We start from the raw sequence: 20613 nt of genomic DNA, 5'->3' as shown, positions 1-20613 counted from the left end.
TGATAACCTAAATACTTAGCTAGAGAAGCCTTAGGTGCTGATGTTACAGAATGCACTCGTTTCAGCCCAATAAAATCCCATTTCAGAACAGTAAATGAGCCCCAGCTGGGCTCAGTTGGTTAGAGCAGTGGTCCCCAGCCCCCAGGCCGCGGACCGGTACTGGTCCGTGGGCCATTTAGTACCAGTCCACAGAGAAAGAATAAATAACTTACATTACTTCCGTTTTATTTATATTTAAGTCTGAACGATGTTTTATTTTTAAAAAATGACCAGACTCCCTCTGTTACAACTGTCTAAGACTCACTCTTGACGCTTGTCTCAGTCACGTGATACATTTATCCTAAAGGCCAGTCCATGAAAATATTTTCTGACATTAAACCGGTCCATGGCCCAAAAAAGGTTGGGGACCACTGGGTTAGAGCATCAACCAGGTGCAATACAGTTGCTGGTTCAATCCTCGGTCAGGACACATAGAAGAATCAACTATAGAGGAGGGTATAGAGAGGGTAAACTGTGTTTCAATGATGATAGGCAAAGACTTGACTTGGGTGGGGGTTACTGAACACATAATATGGTGTACAAGAGGTGTGTTGTACAATTGGGCACCTGAAACCTAAATAACTTTATTAAACAGTATTACCCCAATAAATACAATTAAAAACAGAATCAATCAATGAATGCATAAATAAGTGAAACAACAGTTCAATGTTTTTTTCTCTCCCTCCCCACAGAAATCAATTTAAAAAAGGAACAGTAAAAGAAATAAAAATATGGAGTCCATTAAAAACTTTGCTACCTTTTGATCCAAAACTTTCACTTCAAGGAATTTATTGCATATTCAGATCCCTCCTAGTGAGCAAAGCAACATGTGCAAACTCTCACTGCATCACTGCTCAAAACGGGGAAGGAGTGAGCCCCTCAGCACTCCAAAGACTGCTTTAGTAAATGAGTTTTATCCACACAATGAAACACTACACAACTGCATATCAACAAAAGCAGCTCTACAAATACTAACAGGGAACAATGGAATCACATATTCTTAGGTGCTCCCAAAACTTGTAAAAAGCATTTATAGTTGTATCCCATATAACAAATATCACTTTTCTTACACACACCCACACACAGATATCAATCACACTACAGCTTTTTTTTTTTTTGCAAGAGAATGAGAAGGGGGGGAGCGAGATTGATGAGAAGCATGAACTCGTAGTTGCATCACCTTTAGTCGTTCATTGATTGCTTCTCAAATGTGCCCTGACAGGGTGAGAGGCTCAAGCAAAGCCAATGGCCTCTTGCTCAAGCCAGTGATCTCGAGCTGGCAACTCCACACTCAAGCTGGATGAGCCCGTGCTCAAGCTGGCAACCTCCGGGTTTTGAACCTGGGACCTCAGCGTCCCAGGTCAATGCTCTACTCAATGTGCCACCACCAATCAGGCCCACACTACATATAGTATAATATTCTAAATAAACATGTATATGTCTAGAGAGAAAAAAGGAGAAAGACCAAAGAGAGCTAGAAAACCCATTTATTTTATATAAAGAGAAATGGAAGTACAGGCACCAGTCTGCCTTCAGTGCTTGCAGTGGGAAACGGGGATGCTCTGAGAACCTTGCAACAAGGAGGTATGGAGGAAATGACTCTTATTTTCTGCTTGGTGCAGTTAAGTATCTTCATATTTACAACAGGCATTATCATAAATATGAATAAAGATTAAAAAGCTTCAGTAAATAAAAGCTGGCCAGATTACGTCCTGCAACTTCACACTCACTGATTCCTGAAAGCCATGGCTGCCGCCCAGGTCAACATAGACAGCGTCCTTGTCATACAGCACACCACCAACTCCAGAGAGAGGCGCATACACCAACTTCTCCTTCTCATTTAAACAGCGCTTCTTCTGCTGTTCAGGAAGGGCACAGGGGTCTGGTAGGAAACTGATATCTCTCACAGCAAAATCTCCTACACCTAGAAATAAAAAGGAAGGTAACTTCAGCTGACAAATCAACTGTCAGCAGAAATGGCCCACAGTCAGAAAGCTTCAGCCATGACAAGGACATCATCTGACACACACTGAGCCTCTCTAGCTAAATAACACAGCGGAGTGCAGGAGGCCCGGTCAAATCAGTATATTTGCTGGCCAATGCAGAGTTGAGTTACTCTTAAAACCTCCAATAAAATGGCTGTCTAGTTTGGCCATTTTTCAATACATGTATTCCTGAGAAATGAAGTCATCTCAAAAGTGCTACAAATCTAGTACATTTTACAACAAAAGAATACCTGGTATGTGAATTTGGCTTTTATTTTTCAGGTGTGCTCCTCTTAAATAACCATAAAGAGATACCTTTCGGTCACACTTGATGTTCATTCGGATAGCTTCTGGGTTTGTCAAATCTTCCATCCTAGAAAAATAAAACCCAATCATCTGGCGGAAGTGAATGTCAAAGTTCCTGTAACTGGAACGTTGAAGTTGCCGGTTCAAAACCCTGGGATTGCCTGGTTAAAACACATACGGGAGTTGAGCTTCCTGCTCCTCCTCCCACTTCTCTTTCTCTCTTTATCCCACCCTCTCTAAAATGAATTAAAAAGATAAAAAAAATAAAATATTAAAGAAAACCTCTTCAAAAAAGAAGTTCCTGTACCTCCCCAGTCACGGGTCAATTCACCACATTCACTAGTTCACTAAACATGCTGAGAAATTACAGAAAATACAGAAGGAAGCACAGTTCCTATCCACCAGAAGCAGAAGAGACACGACTGCACCTCTCTTAGACTCTTTGTAGTATACATCCCGTAAGCAGGACCCCAGAAACAGCAGGCGCATGCTCCTGGGGTCAGGGAAGAGTAAAAACATACCCAGAAACACCCTTTATGGAAGATTAAGCTTAGATGTGGGTTTTTAGTGTGGCTTGGGTTCTGGCTGGTGGAAGAAAGGTATTCCAGATTGAGAAAACAATATGAATAAAAGTACAAAGGAAGGAGAACACAGGACACATCTGAGTGACGGAAACACCAGGATCCAAAAAGGCTGGAAAAGCATGATGGAGTCACACCCTGCGGCTTTTTAAATGCTTCAAAATCCTCACGTTTTTCTAAACATTTCATATTTTATTCCCAAAGCCACAGCATCTTTAAGTAATGATACAAAAAAAGTATTTTCCATCAACTACATTTCTCCCCACACTATTCAAAAATAAGTACAAAATTACTACTATTATTCCTTTCCTAACCAACTTAAGCTCTGAAATATCTGGGCAAGGAAAAAAAAATGTACGTTCACTTTTTACCTGTCTGCCAGGATGTAAGGGTGAGAGGTTTGCCATGTAAGCGGCCCAAACTTCATAACTGTAATAAATCGGCCCAGATTGTGAATTTCCTGGTTTTGATATTCTCCATGTACCATTCCAGAAAGGTAGAATAACTTGGCACCCTAAATAGTAAAAAAATAAATAATTAATTTCAACTAAATTCTTATTAAAACTGCACTAAAATAAAGGCGTGGGAGACTTCTCACAAACCACTGCACCAGTGCTCCCAGAGCCTCTCTGGCTTCTTTCAGGAATCACTTTGCTGGGGCTTTGTGAGGGCAGAGTTATAGATACATTAGTTTCAAGACTGCTCTCCAGTCAAGTTGTGGCCGTGTGTGGAACATGGCAGCGAGGCTCCTAGGCACAAAAAACAGTGACTCAAAGGTCCACTCAATGTGGAGGGGAGAGAGGAGTGGCAGCACATATGTACTACCATTACTGGTTCTATGCCTACAATAAACTGTGGACAAACTCTATTAAGTCACAAACCTAAAACACTCAGAGCCAGACACTACCCAGTGCTGGACGACAGAGATAATGAAACATGCCAAGGAGGCCAGCAGGACTATCCATCTCAAGGAACTATGCCAGGAACTATCAACAGATGTGTAAAGGAAGTTCAGGAGGCAATTCCTACAGAGATGCTTGCTAATCTCTCCTACTCACCCAGTCTATTGTTAGAGGATTACCATGTTAGTATTTGATATTCTTTTCCTACCGGGTAGACTTCTGTCCAGAACCTGTGCTTCAATCGCTTCTTTGTCTTCTTCAGTTGCTTATTATACTTGAAGGAATCTAGGTGAGTGAGAACACCCATAATTTTAGGAAAGCCATGTACTTGACAGATGTTTAGGAACTCAAATGTTTCCATTTCAAACCCGAAGCTGGCATCTATAAGCATCAAAACCTAAAAACAGAAGACACAGTTTCTCAAGGAAACGATCCCAAAACAGACAGACCATCAGCAAACTATGGCCTATGGACCAACTCTAGTCCATCACCTGTTTCATAACTAAAATTTTACTGGAACACAACCATGTTAATTCACTGACATACTGTCTACATTTGCTTTTAAGCTATAACTTCAAAATTAAGTAGTTGCAACAGAAACTATGACCCATAGAACCTAAAATATTTACTATCTGGCCCTTTACAGAAAAAAGTGCTAACTCCTGCTCTGGACTAAAGCAAATGATTAGTAAGGAATGACCACAACAGAGGCAAAACCACCCTTTGACTTGCTCTAAAAGGCAAACATGAGACAATATCCACCGGGATAGATGCATATGAAAGGTATGTTTCTTTATATGCCTTCTTCTAAAATTAAGACGATATTATTGTAAAATAGCATAGCCATTACACCTATATTAAACTACTTTTTATTTTATCTTTTAGAAGATTTCCTGGGTCAAAGGATAAAATCTGTAGCTCTGTCACCAAACAGCTATCCAGAAAGTGTTCAATTAAAAAACAAACACAGCCTGACCAGGCAGTGATGCAGTGGATAGAGCGTCGGACTGGGAGGCAGAGGACCCAGGTTCTAGACCCTGAGGTTGCCAGCTTGAGCGCAGGCTCATCTGGTTAGAGCAAAAGCTCACCAGCTTGAACCTAAAGTCGCTGGCTCCAGCAAGGGGTTACTCAGTCTGCTGAAGACCCGCGGTCAAGGCACATATGAGAAAGCAATCAATGAACAACTAAGGTGTCGCAATGTGCAAAGAAAAACTAGTGATTGATGCTTCTCATCTCTCTCCGTTCCTGTCTATCCCTCTCTCTGACTCTCTCTCTGTCTCTGTAAAAAACAAACACAGAGACAAGATGGCCACGGAGTAGGCGGATGTTCCGACTCCCACATCCCAGAACCAAAGTGGATTAAAACTTAATTTTGAGAACAGTCATCTTGAAAGACCAACTTTGGACTAAACTAAGAGGATTCTAAAGCCAAGGACCACCAAAGAACCCACACTGAGACTGGTAGGAAAGGCAGGGACGCAGAAAAACCTGCCCCGCTCGAGGGAGTGAATGGCGGCCCGGAGGGACTCTGGAGGTGGGGAGGAGTGCCCGGCGAGTTGTGGGTTATGGGTCCTCAGCCCCAGAACTGGAGTCCCAGCCTAGAGCCCTGGAGCCTGGAAGGGGCGAATGGACTGTATTTGCCTAAGAAAGGAGCCTAGATACTGTTTGAAAGAAGAAGTCAGAACTCTCAGACCCAGGCTCGGTATTAAAGGGACTGCATGGAGAGCCTAGCTCACAGCCACCTGCCCAGGGATCTGGGAGAGGGGAGCGCTGGGAGAACTGGAGTTGCCAAGGGAGGGTGTGGTCTCAGAGGAACAGGGGAGACACTATGAGGAATGGGCACACTAACCCCCTGGGCTGAATCATACCCCAAATCTAAAGTCAACATTTTTCCTCACAGCAGCAACACCAGCAAAGGGAAGAAATTACCCCACCCATCAGAGGCTCTCCTGCTCCGGTCAGAACAAAGGCACTTAGAGGCAGGAAGCGCATTAGGGAAACAGGTAGTGAGTGCTGGGGTCTGAGCTACACCGTCCTTCATGCTGCTGAGGGCTTGCCTGCGTGGCGGGAAAAGGGGGGGGGGGCACGGATGACGACGACGCCTGCAGGAGCCAGGACAGTCCGAGCCAGTGCGCCTGGGCCCACCTATAAAGGCAGAAACCGCAGCAGCCACTGCAGCGGTCCCACAGGCCCGCTGGGAGCACGAATGTGGAGGCGGACCCAGCCAGCGGGCTGGAGGGCGTAACCCACCCCCCACACACACACACACACACAGAGGCAGGAACCCTGGCACCTGCTGAGAAGGTTAGAGCGAATGCAAAAGCCTGCCCGTGGCTAAGCCCCGGTGACTGCGAAGATGGTCCAAGCGGGCGTGTGCGGGCCACCTGCTGAGGCAAGAGCGGAGCCATGTGAGCCTCAGAGGTTTCTGCGGAGGTGCGAGCTCCTGCACAACCCCACCCACTCTTAGAGGTGGAGGGGGCCCGGGCCACAGCGAAGGTGGTCTAAGCAGCTGCAGGTGACCCCACCTGCAGAGTCAGAGGCAGCTGCTGCGGAGGTCTGAGCTTGCGGGCAACCCAGCCCGCAGCATGATACCACCCTTGGCGGTGGCTGGGGCGGACCCACCAGGGGTGGAGGAAGCCAGGAAGGCTGCAGAGATGGGTTGGCACCAGCAGCGCCTGAGCCCAAACGTGGGAGGCCCCAACAGTGGAAGCCCGGAGATAGACAACACATCAGGAGCACAAAGGCCACACCCACTGGACCTCTGTGACCACACACTTCTGAGTGCTTAAAAAAGAACAAAATAAAATAAATAAAGTCTGGATAAAAAGACATCTGAGGCCCCGGTCGGTTGGCTCAGTGGTAGAGCATCGGCCTGGCATGCAGGAGTCCCAGGTTCTATTCCCAGCCAGGGCACATAGAAGAAGCGCCCATCTGCTTCTCCACCCCTCCCCCTCTCCTTCCTCTCTGTCTCTCTCTTCCCCTCCCGAAGCTGAGGCTCCATTGGAGCAAAGTTTGCCTGGGTGCTAAGGATGGCTCTGTGGCCTCTGCCTTAGGCGCTAGAATGGCTCTGATTACGGCAGAGCAACGCCCCAAGATGGGCAGAGCATCGCCCCCTGGTGGGCATGCCCGGTGGATCCTGGTCCGGCACATGCGGGAGTCTGTCTGACTGCCTCCCCATTTCCAACTTCGGAAAAATACAAAAAAAAAAAAACACCTGAGGCTAAGGGGCAAGCAACATCTAATGCCATACAAAATAACTAATTACACTACTGAGCCGAACAAGTACCCAGCAATAAGAGGCAGCAGAAAGCAGATCTCAGGGGAACTTGAACTTTAAAAGGAACTTCCCCCAAGCCAAGAGTATATAAAAGCCAACTTAAGAGTGCAACTGATATTTACAACAGCACCAAGGTCCACCAGAGGCAGCCACAAGATCTGGATCACCTGTAGCTCCAAAAAGGTTGTTAAGAGCCAGTCATAGGCAGTGACCCCCACTGATCTGTGCCAAGCTCTGGCCAGAGAGGTCCAGGGCTGGCACATCCAGTGACCAGATATGGAGAGCATCAGTTCAGGACCTAACAACCCATGTTAGAGTGGAAGCTTAAGGAATGGCTCCTCACACCTGACCCAGCTAAGACATAGAAAATGCCAACACAAATAGCAAAAAGAATAGTGATAGCAGATAAGTAGTCTACAGCAGATTACAAAAAACAGCTGATGCCAACCCAAGAGGACCTAGAAACAACACAACTGATAACTGGAGGCAGACAATACAAACCCCAGACTCACTCAGCTAGCTACACAAACAACACACCCAAAGGAAAAGTCTATACACAGGCAAAATGGGAAGACAAAGAAATGCAATCCAAATGAATCAACAAGAGAAATCCCCAGAAAAAGAACTGAGTGGGATGGAAATAACCAAATTACTGAATGCAGAGTTTAAAATAATGATTGTTAGACTGCTCAAAGATCTGAGAGCAACAATGGATGGACATAATCAACACCTAAACAAAGAGAAAACAAGCATCAAAAAGGACACTGAAATCATAAAAAAGAACCAGATAGAAATGATAAACACAATATCAGAAATGAAAACTACACTAGAAGGAATTAAAAGCAGGCTGGAAGAAGAGGATCGAATCAGTTACACAGAAGACAAGATAAGCGAAAGCATGGAAGCAGAACAGCAAAAAGAAAAAAGAATAAAAAAGTCTGAAGAAACTCTAAGTGAGCTCTGTGACAACATGAAGAGAAACAAGGGGTTTCTGAAGGAGAAGAGAAAGAACAAGGGATAAAGAACCTGATTGAAGAAATTATAGCTGAAAACTTCCCTAAATTGATGCAGGAAAGAGCTACACAGGTTCGAGAAGCAGAGATAACCCCATTAAAAAAGAACCCAAACAGACCCACACCAAGACACATGATATTCAAAATACCAAAGCTAAGAGATAAAGAAAGAATACTAAAAGCTGCAAGAGAAAAGCAGTCGATCACCTACAAAGGAGCCTCAATAAGGATGACACCGGACTTTTCAACAGAAACACTTGAGGTCAGAAGGGAATGGCAAGAAATATTCAAAGTAATGCAGAACAAGAACCTACAACCAACACTTCTTTATCCAGCAAGTCTACCATTTAAGATAGAAGGAGAAATAAAAAGCTTCTCAGACAAAAACAACAATAACAACAAAAAAAAAACCTCAAGGAATTCATCACAACCAAACCAAAGCTGCAAGAAATGTTAAGGGGCCTGTTGTAGACAGAACAAAGTGGGGGGAAAATCTAGTTAAAGAGAAATGTAGATTTAAAAAAGAAAATGGCAGGAAACAAGTATATAACAATAATAACCTTAAATGTAAATGGATTAAATGCTCCAATCAAAACACATAGGATAGCTAAATGGATAAAAAAACAACAACAGGAACTGTACATATGGTGTCTCCAAGAAACCCACCTCAAAACAAAAGATACACATAAACTGAAAAATATTTATGAAAATATTTATGGAAAAAATATTTTATGCAAAAGGAAATGAAAAAAAAGATGGGGTAGCAATATTTATATCTGACAAAATAGACTTTAAAACAAAGAATATGGTAAGGGATAAAGAAGGTCACTACATAATGATAAAGGGAGTATTCCAACAGAAAGAGATAACCATATAAATATGCACCTAATATAGGAGCACCTAAATATATAAAGCAGACTTTGCTGGACATAAAGGGTGAGATCAACATAATACTATCATAGTAGGGGATTTCAATACCCCACTAACATCACTAGATAGATCCTCAAGAAAGAAAATTAACAAAGAAACAGCAGACTTATTGGACACACTAGATCAACTCAATTTAATAGATATCTTCAGAACTTTTCACCCTAAAGCAGCAGAATATACATTCTTTTCAAGTGCTCATGGTACATTCTCTAGGATAGGCCACATATAAGAGCATAAAATGAGTCTCAACAAATTTAAGAAGGCTGAAATCATATCAAGCATCTTCTCTGACCACATGGCATGAAACTAGAAATCAAACACAACAGAAAAACTGAAAAACACTCAACCACTTGGAAACTAAATAGCATGTTATTAAATAACGAATGGGTTAACTATGAGATTAAGAAAGAAATAAAAAATTTCCTTGAAACAAATGAAAATGAGCATACAACAACTCAAAATCTATGGGAAACAGAAAAGCAGTCCTGAGAGGGAAGTTCATAGCATTACAGGCATACCTCAAGAAGCTAGAAAAAGCTCAAATACACAATTTAACTCTGTATCTAAAAGAACTAGAAAAAGAACAGCAAGAAAAGCCCAGAGGAAGTAGAATGAAAGAAATAATAAAGATCAAAGCAGAAATAAATGACAGAGACAAAAAAAACAATACAGAGGATCGATGAAACCAAGAGCTGGTTCTTTGAAAAGGTACACAAGATCGATGAACCCTTATAGCCAGACTCACCAAAAAATAAAGAGAGAGGACTCAAATAAATAAAAGTAGATATGAGAGTGGAGAAGTAAAAACTGACACAGCAGAAATACAAAGGATTGTAAGAAAACACTATGAAGAACTTACTGTAAGCCAAAAAATTAGACAACCTAGGTTAAATGGACAAATTCCATGAAAATTATAATCTTTTAAAAAATCAATCTGGAATGCGGATGTCCTGGGTTTGATTAGTAGTCAGGCACACAGAAGAAAAAAAAATCAATCTGGAGCCTGACCAGGTGGTGGCACAGTGGATAGAGCATTGGACTGGGATGCGGAGGACCCAGGTTCAAGACCCTGAGGTCGCCAGCTTGAGCACGGGCTCATCTGGTTTGAGCAAAAGCTCACCAGCTTGGACCCAAGGTTTCTGGCTCGAGCAAGGGGTTACACCAGGGGTCTCAAACTCAACTCAGCATGTGGGCAGAGCAAGATCACAGCCGTTCGGCGGCCGCACTAGGACTACAAAAGGCAACAGTTACACAACACTTTTCTCACTGCAGTTGAAAACAAAAAAAAATCAGTACAACAAGCACAATCGTACATGCAGTTTATTCAGTGTCACAAAACGACCAGAAACTGTAGTTCGCATCACAACTGCTGTTAACTAAGCTAATATCTAGCTAGGATGCTAGAGAAATGAAAAATACAAGTAGGCCCCTAGGCTTACTTAATTTTATCCAAAATATTTTGAACTTCGTGGATTAGTCTGCGGGCCGCACAAAATTGTTCGGCGGGCCGCGAGTTTGAGACCCCTGGGTTACACGGTCTGCTGAAGGCCCATGGTCAAGGCACATATGAGAAAACAATCAATGAACAATTAAGGTCTCCCAACAAAAAACTGATGATTGACCTTCTCATCTCTCTCCATTCCTGTCTGTCTGTCCCTGTCTATCCCTCTCTCTGACTCTCTCTGTCCCTGTAAAAAAAATATATATCAATCTAGAAGAATCAGAAAACCTAAATAGACTGATTACAACAAATGAAATCAAAACATTTATCAAAAAACTCCCAACAAACAAAAGCCCTGGGCCAGATGGCTTCACAGGCAAATTCTACCAAACATTCAAAGAACTAACTCCTACCCTTCTCAAGCTATTTCAAAAAATTCAAGAAGAGGGAAAACTTCCAAGCTCATTTTATGAGGTGAGCATAATTCTGATTCCAAAACCAGGCAAAGACAACACAAGGAAAGAAAACTATAGGCCAATATCCCTGATGAATTTAGATACTAAAATTCTCAACGAAATATTAACAAACCAGGGCCTGACCTGTGGTGGCGCAGTGGGTAAAGCGTCAACCTGGAAACACTGAGGTTGCCGGTTCAAAACCCTGGGCTTGCCTGGTCAAGGCACATACGGGAGTTGATGCTTTCTGCTCCTCCCCTCCCTCTCTCCAGACTCTACAATAAATAAATAAAATCTTTAAAATATATATATATATTAGCAAAGCAAATACAGCAGTACATAAAAAAAAATCATACACCATGATCAACTGGGATTTATTCTGGGGAGGCAAGGCTGGTACAACATTCACAAATCAATCAATGTGATTCATCACATAAACAAAAGGAAGAACAAAAACCAAATAATATCAACAGATGCAGAAAAAGTATTCCATAAAATCCAGCACCCAGCCCTGGCTGGTTGGCTCAGTGGTAGAGCGTCGGCCTGGCGTGCAGAAGTCCCAGGTTCGATTCCCGGCCAGGGCACACAGAAGCGCCCATTTGCTTCTCCACCCCTCGCCCTCTCCTTCCTCTCTGTCTTTCTCTTCCCCTCCCGCAGCCGAGGCTCCATTGGAGCAAAGATGGCCCGGGCGCTGGGGATGGCTCCTTGGCCTCTGCCCCAGGCACTAGAGTGGCTCTGGTCGCGACAGAGCGACGCCCCAGAGGGGCAGAGCATCGCCCCCCTGGTGGGCAGAGCGTCGCCCCTGGTGGGCGTGCCGGGTGGATCCCGGTTGGGCGCATGCGGGAGTCTGTCTGACTGTCTCTCCCCATTTCCAGCTTCAGAAAAATACAAAAAAATAAAAAAATAAAACCCAGCACCCATTTATGATCGAAACTCTCAGCAATGGGAATACAGGGAACATACCTCAACATGAGAAAGGCCATCTATGACAGACCCACAGCCAACATCATACTCAATGGACAAAAGTTAAAAGCAATCCCCTTAAGATCAGGAACAAGGCAGGGGTGGCCCCTTTCACCACTCTTATTCAACATAGTTCTGGAAGTCCTAGCCACAGCAATCAGACAAGAAGAAGAAATAAAAGGCATCCAAATTGGAAAAGAAGAAGTAAAACTATCATTATTTGCTGATGATATGACACTATACATAGAAAACCCTAAAGTCGCAGTCAAAAAACTACTGGACCTGGGCCCTGGCTGGTTGGCTCAGTGGTAGAGCGTCGGCCTGGTGTGCAGGAGTCCCGCATTCGATTCCCGGCCGGGGCACACAGGAGAGGCACCCATCTGCTTCTCCACCCTTCCCCCTCTCTTTCCTCTCTGTCTCTCTCTTCCCCTCCCCCAGCCAAGGCTCCATTGGAGCAAAGTTGGCCCGGGTGCTGAGGATAGCTCTATGGCCTGTGCCTCAGGCGCTAGAATGGCTCTGGTAGAGCAACGCCCTAGATGGGCAGAGTATCACCCCCTGGTGGGCATGCCGGGTGGATCCTGGTCAGGGGCATGCAGGAATCAGTCTGACTGCCTCCCCGTTTCCAATTTCAGAAAAATACAAAAATAAAACAAATAAAAAAACTATTGGACCTGATAAATGAATTCAGCACAGTGGCAGGGTATAAAATTAATATTCAGAAATCAGAGGCATTTTTATACAGAAACAATGATCTGTCTGAAAAAGAAATTAAGAAAACAATCCCCTTCACTATTGCAATAAAAAAAAATAAAGTACCTAGGAGTAAATTTAACCAAGGAGGTTAAAGACTTGTACTCGGAAAATTACAAAACATTGATAAAAGAAATCAAGGAAGATACAAAAAGTGGAAGCATATGCCGTGTTCATGGTTAGGAAGAATACACATCATTAAAATGTCTATATTACCCAAAGCAATTTATAAATTCAATGCAATGCCTATTAAAATACCGATGACACTTCAAAGATATAGAAAAAAATATTCCAAAAATTTATATGGAACCAAAAAAGAACACGAATAGCCTCAGCAATCTTGAAAAAGAAGAATAACGTGGGTGGTATCACACTTCCGGATGTCAAGTTATACTACAAGGCCCTTGTACTCAAAACAGTCTGGAACTGACATAAGAACAGGTATATAGATCAATGGAACAGAACAGAGAACCCAGAAATAAACCCACACCTTTATGGACAATTGATATTTGACAAAGGTGGTAACAGCATACAATGAAGTAGTCTCTTTAATAAATGGTGTTGGGAAAATTGGACAGCTACTTGTAAAAAAATGAAACTAGACCACCAACTTACACCATTCACAAAAATAAACTCAAAATGGATAAAAGACTTAAATGTAAGTCGTGAAACCATAAGCATCTTAGAAGAAAACATAGGCAGTAAGCTCTCTGACATCTCTCGCAGCAATATATTTGCCGATTTGTCTCCACAGGCAAGTGAAATAAAAGACAGGATAAACAAATGGGACTATATCAAACTAAAAAGCTTTTGCACAGCTAAAGACAATATGAACAAAATAAAAAGGCAAACCACACAATGGGAGAACATATTCGACAATACTTCTGATAAAAGGGGTTAATAACTAAAATTTATAAAGAACTTGTAAAACTCAACACCAGGAAGACAAACAATCCACTCAAAAATGGGCAAAAGAAATGAATAGACACTTCTCCAAAGAGGACATACAGATGGCCAATAAGCATATGAAAAAAAAAACTCAACATCATTAATCATTAGAGAAATGCAAATTAAAACCGCAATGAGATACCACTTCACACCAGTCAGAATGGCACTCATCAACAAAACAACACAGAATAAGTGCTGGAGAGGGTGTGGAGAAAAGGGAACCCTCCTGCACTGCTGGTGGGAATGCAGACTGGTGCAACCACTGTGAAAAACAGTATGGAGATTCCTCTAAAATTTAAACTTCGAACTGCCTTTTGACCCAGCTAACCCACTTTCAGGAATATATCCCAAGAACATCACACCAATGATTCAAAAGGAGAAATGCACCCATCCCCATGTTTTTGGCAGCAGTGTTTACAATAGCCACGATCTGAAAACAGCCCAAGTGTACGACAGTGGACGAATGGATTAAAAAGCAGTGGTACATATACACAATGTACCATGAAAAAGGAGGAAATTTTGGTGACAACATGGATGGACCTTGAAACTATTATGTTAAGAGAAATAAGCCAGGCAGAGAAAGAAAAATACCATATGACTTCACTTGTTTCAGGAATCCAATGAACAATATGAACTGAGGAACAGAATAGAGACAGACGTGGGATCAAAGGGTCCAGAGGGAAAGGGGATGATACAATGGAATGAGAGCAGTAAAGCAAAACCTGGAGGAGAGCGTTGAGGGGAGGAGGGCAATGGGGATGTTCTAGGGAACATAGGGGAAGGGGGGGAGGTATTCAGGGGGACACTATAATCTAGGTACACCCAAAAATTAAAATTTAAAAAATTTTAAAAACAAAAGAAAACAAAAAAAGAACAAAAAAAACCAAACACACACCAAGGTTATCTGTTATCCCATACTTTCTGATCAATATGACTTAATCGGTTTTTTTTGTCTTTATTTTTGCTGGTTTAAAAAGTAATTAGTGAACTACATCATTTCTGTAAATGTCAATGAGGCTGTACAATTTCCATATGCTGAGTACTGCACAGATGATTTATTATAAACTGACTTCTCCAGAGCAATCCATGTATTTATTTTATCATATAGAATGGAAGTTCTGGCACTATCCAAGAACAGAGTTCCCATCCTCTGACAAATTCTGGGAGCCTTGAATTCATCGTATGCAAACTGGAGATAATAACTATTTACATCTAAGGCATACTGGGGATCAGCTGAGCTAAGTTTATAGAAAGGTGTTAACACAGTGCCCAGAAAGGGTCCAAGAAATGGTGCTTATTACTGTATGTATGTATGTATGTATGTATGTATATCTTAATGAGCTTTTATTAGCTATGTCTGTTAAAGGTTTTCTCTGCCCTATGACTTGCTTTTAGATTTTAGAATACATTTCATTATGCACACTCCGTTTTTATTATAATTATGACCATCATCATTTCCAATACAACTACTGCATCCCTGATAATATCATTTCTTTAATAATCACAAACCTTAATTCCTTCAACATGGGATAAACACCTACCACACTGCTATAAGTCCCTGTCATAAACCTACACTGACCACAGTAACTTACCAAATCTGCTACTTTAGCCAAGTCAATCATCATGTTAATGTCAGATCCACATTCAATAATGGTGAGTCTGCGCTTTTTACCTATAAGTGGAAGATGAAAATTAAGCTTTTTTAAAAATCTTAGAAAACTGTTATCTGTTAACTCTAACATTTTTAACTATATATTAATACATCAGTAAAATACTGTATACACTTACAGGAGTAGACCAGAAGTTCATTTCACACGAGAAAACTTATAAAATATATTCCATATTGGTTTTCTTGCTATGTTCTCTAATTTTAAATATCACCAGAAGCCTATTCATTTGAATAAAGTGTTCAAACAGGTAAAATTCCGACAAGAATTGGCAGACAAGTAGGCTTCATGATGACCCTGATCCTGCTGTTCAACAGTGGGCTAAGGCTTCTATCTCCATCAAAGCTTCCTGTGTTTTCATTATAGCTAAAAACATCCTCAAATCTAATGTAACAGAATGTTCATGGAACAATCATTATCTCTAAACTAAGTTTAAAGAAATCACCACCATAACAAAAATCCATTAAATACAAAGAAAAGCCTCAATCCAACCACAGATGACCCTTGAACAATCAGGGGTTAAGGATATCAACCCCTGTGCAGTGGAAAACTTGCATGTAACTTTTCACTCCCAGAAAACTTCAGTCATCCCTTGGTATACATGATGAATCAGTTCCAGGACCCCCACAAGTAGCAAAATCCACAGGTGCTCAATTCCCTTGTATAAAATGGTAACATTGCCTGACCTGTGATGGCGCAGTGGATAAAGCGTCGACCTGGAAACTGAGGTTGCCGGTTCAAAACCCTGGGCTTGCCTGGTCAAGGCACATATGGGAGTTGATGCTTTCTGCTCTTCTCCCCTTCTCTCTCTCTCTCTCTCTCTCTCTCTCTCTCTCTCTCTCTCTCTCTCCCCCTCTCTATAATGAATAAATAAAAAAAAAAAATCTTTAAAATGGTAACATTTAACAAGGCATAGAGTTGGCCTCCACATGTGCGGATTCCCAACCATGAACAGAAAATACTCTTTTGGTCCATGATTGGTTGAATCTATAAAGTTGAAACCTAGGGATACAGAGAGCCAATAATACATTTATTGAAAAAAACCCACATATAAGTGGACATGTGCAGTTCAAGGGTCAACTGTCTATTAGCTATAATAAGAGAGTTCAGATTCTACCATTGCCATTTTGGGAATTTGTTTCATCTTCCCTCAAATTTAGAAAAGTCATCATCTATCAATGCAGGAAAAAGAGAGGAAAACTTCCTTACTCCCTCCAGAATGGAAGCACCTGCCATATAGGAAATGCAGGTGCTCACCCTGCTGCCCTGTCCAGGCCTGCCACCATTCAGAGGGGAACACTAGCAAATCCACACTGCAGTCAGAGTAAGGTAAATTTAACCTTTTTCTAAAGATACAGCCAACTTAGAAAAACTACAGAAGAGGTAGTATGAAGTGACAATATTACCACAGCATTTGCCAGTCAAAAAAAAAAAAAGTTCAATAAGGCCATGACACACATGCTTTTCAAATGGCAACACTTGTTATTTCAGTCTGGGGTAACACCCTCCTACCTGACACAATTGTTACAGGGCCTCTGATCTCTGTCAACTTCTGCTTGGTGAAATTCCGAATGAGGCACTGAATCAAAGTGCTCTTTCCAACTTTTGGAGGCCCCATCACCACCACCACTATTGGTGGGGGCTCTAGTGGAGTTCGATCAACCACTGGGATATGATGTTTTTTTGTCTTCAAATCCTGAGTTCTATTTGTAAAAAAAAAAAAAAAAAAAAAAAAAAGTAAATTTATTTTCAAAATATAAAAGGTTTTATTCTTATAAGTAAAGATTTTAAAGAGAGCAGAACTTAACTTGCTAACTTCTGGCTCCAATCCAAATAACCACTTTGGTAATATATAACAGATTGATTTCAACAGTGCAGAATGTTTAAACTATACAATTTATTTTTATTTTTATTTTTGTATTTTTCCAAAGTTAGAAGCCAGGAGGCAGTCAGACAGACTCTTGCATGTGCCTGACCGGGATCCACCCGGCACACCCAGCAGGGGGCGATAATCTGCCCATCTGGGGCGTTGCTCTGTTGCAGCCGGAGCCATTCTAGCGCCTGAGGCAGAGGCCACAGAGTCGTCCTCAACACCTGGACCAACTTTTGCTCCAATGAAGCCTTGGCTGCAGGAGGGGAAGAGAGAGAGAGATAGAGAGGAAGGAGAGGGGGAAGAGTGGAGAAGTACATGGGCGCTTCTCCTGTGTGCCCTGACCAGAAATTGAACCTGGGACTTCCACACGCTGGGCCGATGCTGTACTGCTGAGCCAACTGGACAGGGCCAAAACTATACAAATTTTAAAATTGGTTGCATTATTAGTTGATTACAGTAGTTAAAAAGGAAAAAAAGGATGAAGGCAGTGTATCATAATGGACTAGAGCAGAAGCTATGCCCTGGTGAGGTAGCTCACTACGTTAGAGCATTGACCTGATATGCCAAAGTTGCAGGTTCAATCCCTGGTCAGGGAACCTATAAGAATCAAACAATGGATGCATAAATAAGTGGAACAACAAACTGATGTTTCTTTCTGTCTCTAAAATCAATCAATAAATTTTAAAAATTAAAAAATTTATTTTAAAGAGCAGAATCTATGGAGTTAAATTTGGCTCTCCCACTTCTTGGCATATAATAAGGCTCTATTAAATAAGCTATTTAATATTGCACATTACAGTTATATAAAGCATATCCAGGAAAAAGAGAAACACATAAGCACATCTATTACCACAGAAGTTGTTTAATGTTTACGAACAAACAAATTCTATAAAGAAAAACTCTTAAGCTTTTCTCTTGGGCAAAAAAAGCCAATCAGTATACAGATGCGAAGCTAAGGCAACTTCCACAGGAAAGATTTCTTACATTTTAGTAAATAGAAAACATGGCATGCACCTCCATGTCCTTTACAGCTGAATAGACTACTGTATCCAAATGTCACCTGGAGAGACCCCTCTACTGTTTATAAAGAAAAAAAATGAAAGAACCACTAGGATCCAGCTAAATATACCTGTGAAAGGATCGAGCCATCCGCACAGCAGACTGGACTGCAAAAGCTTTGGGGTTTCTCTTCTGGGCACTTTCTTCATCTCCAAGCTGGAGATTCTGCAGATGCCGTTTCTTTTTCTTCTCCGCTTTAGGTCCACTGTTTTTCTTTCTGTGTTTCTTCTGGTCCTTAGTCTCCATGGTGGCTTTTTACCAATTCACAAGTAACTCTAACCTACATTGTGTGAGGTGGGGGTAGGGGAAGCATTTTACAATCCCAACAACAAACAGGAAAAAACAGTACATTTATTTCTTTAAAAAGAGATAAGTATTTGTTCACCCAAAGGGGTAGAAATTGCTTAATATGATGCCCAGTTTCACTGCTGTGCTCAGCTATAAATCAGTTCTGTCTGTATACCATCTTCACTTACTGTATCAGCATTGTCCATTTCTGCAGTGATGGCAACATTGTATAGCTACACTTTTCAACACAGCAGCCACGAACCACCTGTGGCTACTGAAAACTTAAAATGGACCAAATGAAACTGAGAAACTGAAATTTTATTTTAATTAATTAAATTCTAAGTTTAAACAGTCATATGTGACTAGTAGCTACCATATCATCAGCCCAAAATATTAACTGGACTAAAGTGGCTTCCAAACTTAAAATCTTTTTTAAGGTATTTATTTATTTATTTTGTATTTTTCTGACGTGAGAGCGGGGAGGCAGAGAGACAGACTTCCCCATGCGCCCTACCGGGATCCACCCGGCATGCCCACCAGGAGGTGATGCTCGGCCCATCTGGGCTGTTGCGTTGCAACCTGAGCCATTGGTAGCACAAGGTGGAGGCCACACGGAGCCATCCTCAGTGCCCGGGCCAACTTTGCTCCCCTGGAGCCTTGGCTATGGGAGAAGAGAGAGACAGAAAGGAGAGGGGGAGGGGTGAAGAAGCAGATGGGCGCTTCTCCTGTGTGCCCTGGCTGGGAATTGAACCCAGGACTTCCACACACCATGCCGGCACTCTACCACTGAGCTAACCCGCCAGGGCCTAAGGTATTTTACTTTTAAAAATTAAAGCAGTCTGACAACTTGCCAACATGATAACAGTATTACTTTTAGTTTGATTCTGTAAAACTTTTAAATTATAATAATCACCTATACACACTTAAATATCTACCTGTGTGAGATGTGACTGGCAGTGGACTATGACTGGGGGCCACAGCGATATGCAGAAACCCTTACGACTTCTGGGCGTCCCCAAAATTCATATGGCCCATAAACCGGGAACAAATGAATTAAGTTTTTTTAAGAAATCTGGCTGCATACAATATGAGCACATGTTTAACAAAAAAAGAGGAGCGAGAGGCAATCACCTCCTGTAATTAAGGTACTGAATTATCTTCAGTTCAATAAATACGTGTGTCTGCCTAACCTGTGCCAGAAGATGGCTACAGCTGTGACCTGACCAGTAGAGGGAATTCAAACTCAAGTCTTCAGCGATAGTGAGGGCCACATCACAAGGCGGCACCGCGGAAGGTCAGTGAGAGTCTCCCCTAAAGCAGCGGAAATAGAAAGTCCATAGACACCAGCACAACGTCAAGAAATGCTACTGCCCGGCATTTAGGAGAGCTGGGCTCCAGGGGCATTTTGAAACTAAATAGCTGCGATTTCAGGACACGATGTTCCTTCTCTGCTATACCTTGATGTCGAACTTGTACATCCCCGATGCCTTTCTCCTTGGGGGCGGGGTAGGGGGGGGGTAGCAGCGCATCTTGGAAAGAATAGATCTGGCCAAGGTCTTAAGCCACTGACTAGGATTGCTCCCAGGACACGATCCCAGTTCTCCCCGCCCTCTGCTCCCCTCCAGGGTGTCTGCACAAGTGCATCACCCACGCCTCCCGCAACCTCACAGCACGACTCCCGCAGGGACTAAAACGCCTGTCCGGCGCCTGCGCATCACGGGGATGGACTGTCCGAGACACAGACCGAGGCCTTACCTTGCGCTCCACTCTCGATCTTGCCTCGGAGACCCCACCGCCACCGCGGCCGTCACCACATTCACAGCAACTCCTCTTCAGATCCGCGTGGACAGTGCCGGAAACGGAAGAGCGCCATGTGCGCGCGCTCTACTCGCCGGGGAAACTAGGCGAGGGCAGAAGAAAGAGACCCGCGGAGGGAAGACGCAAGAAAGACTTCTGATTGGCTGAAGGTGCATGGCAGCCCCGCCCCAGGAATCTGGTTGCGGTAACCACGCAGCGTAGCACTCAAGGAGGGGCTAGTCATGCGGAAATCCGGGCACCGCGCCTGAGCGGCCCCTGAGGCCGTAGAGATCGTGCGGCCCGGTATCCCATTCCAGTGCAGGACGGGAACCGGAAGTG

The 20613-nt window shown here is 42.7% G+C and overlaps 1 protein-coding gene across 1 annotated transcript in view; it reads right to left on the bottom strand.

The window, feature by feature from the left end:
* The window catches only part of BMS1 (BMS1 ribosome biogenesis factor), a 63024-nt gene extending 42660 nt beyond the window's left edge, over positions 1-20364 (bottom strand). The window contains exons 1-8 of the mRNA XM_066242984.1: positions 20233-20364; positions 18260-18469; positions 16770-16960; positions 15183-15262; positions 4022-4210; positions 3283-3425; positions 2276-2397; positions 1770-1963 (exon numbers count right to left, since the gene is read on the bottom strand). Coding sequence (XP_066099081.1) covers positions 1770-1963; positions 2276-2397; positions 3283-3425; positions 4022-4210; positions 15183-15262; positions 16770-16960; positions 18260-18435 — 1095 coding nt within the window. The 5' untranslated portion in view covers positions 18436-18469; positions 20233-20364. The remainder of the gene's footprint in view (positions 1-1769; positions 1964-2275; positions 2398-3282; positions 3426-4021; positions 4211-15182; positions 15263-16769; positions 16961-18259; positions 18470-20232) is intronic.
* Between the last annotated feature and the right edge of the window lie 249 nt (positions 20365-20613).

This window comes from Saccopteryx bilineata, chromosome 9, assembly GCF_036850765.1.
Source record: "Saccopteryx bilineata isolate mSacBil1 chromosome 9, mSacBil1_pri_phased_curated, whole genome shotgun sequence".
Taxonomy (NCBI): Eukaryota; Metazoa; Chordata; class Mammalia; order Chiroptera; family Emballonuridae; genus Saccopteryx; species Saccopteryx bilineata.
This window is presented reverse-complemented; position numbering and strand designations above follow the sequence as displayed.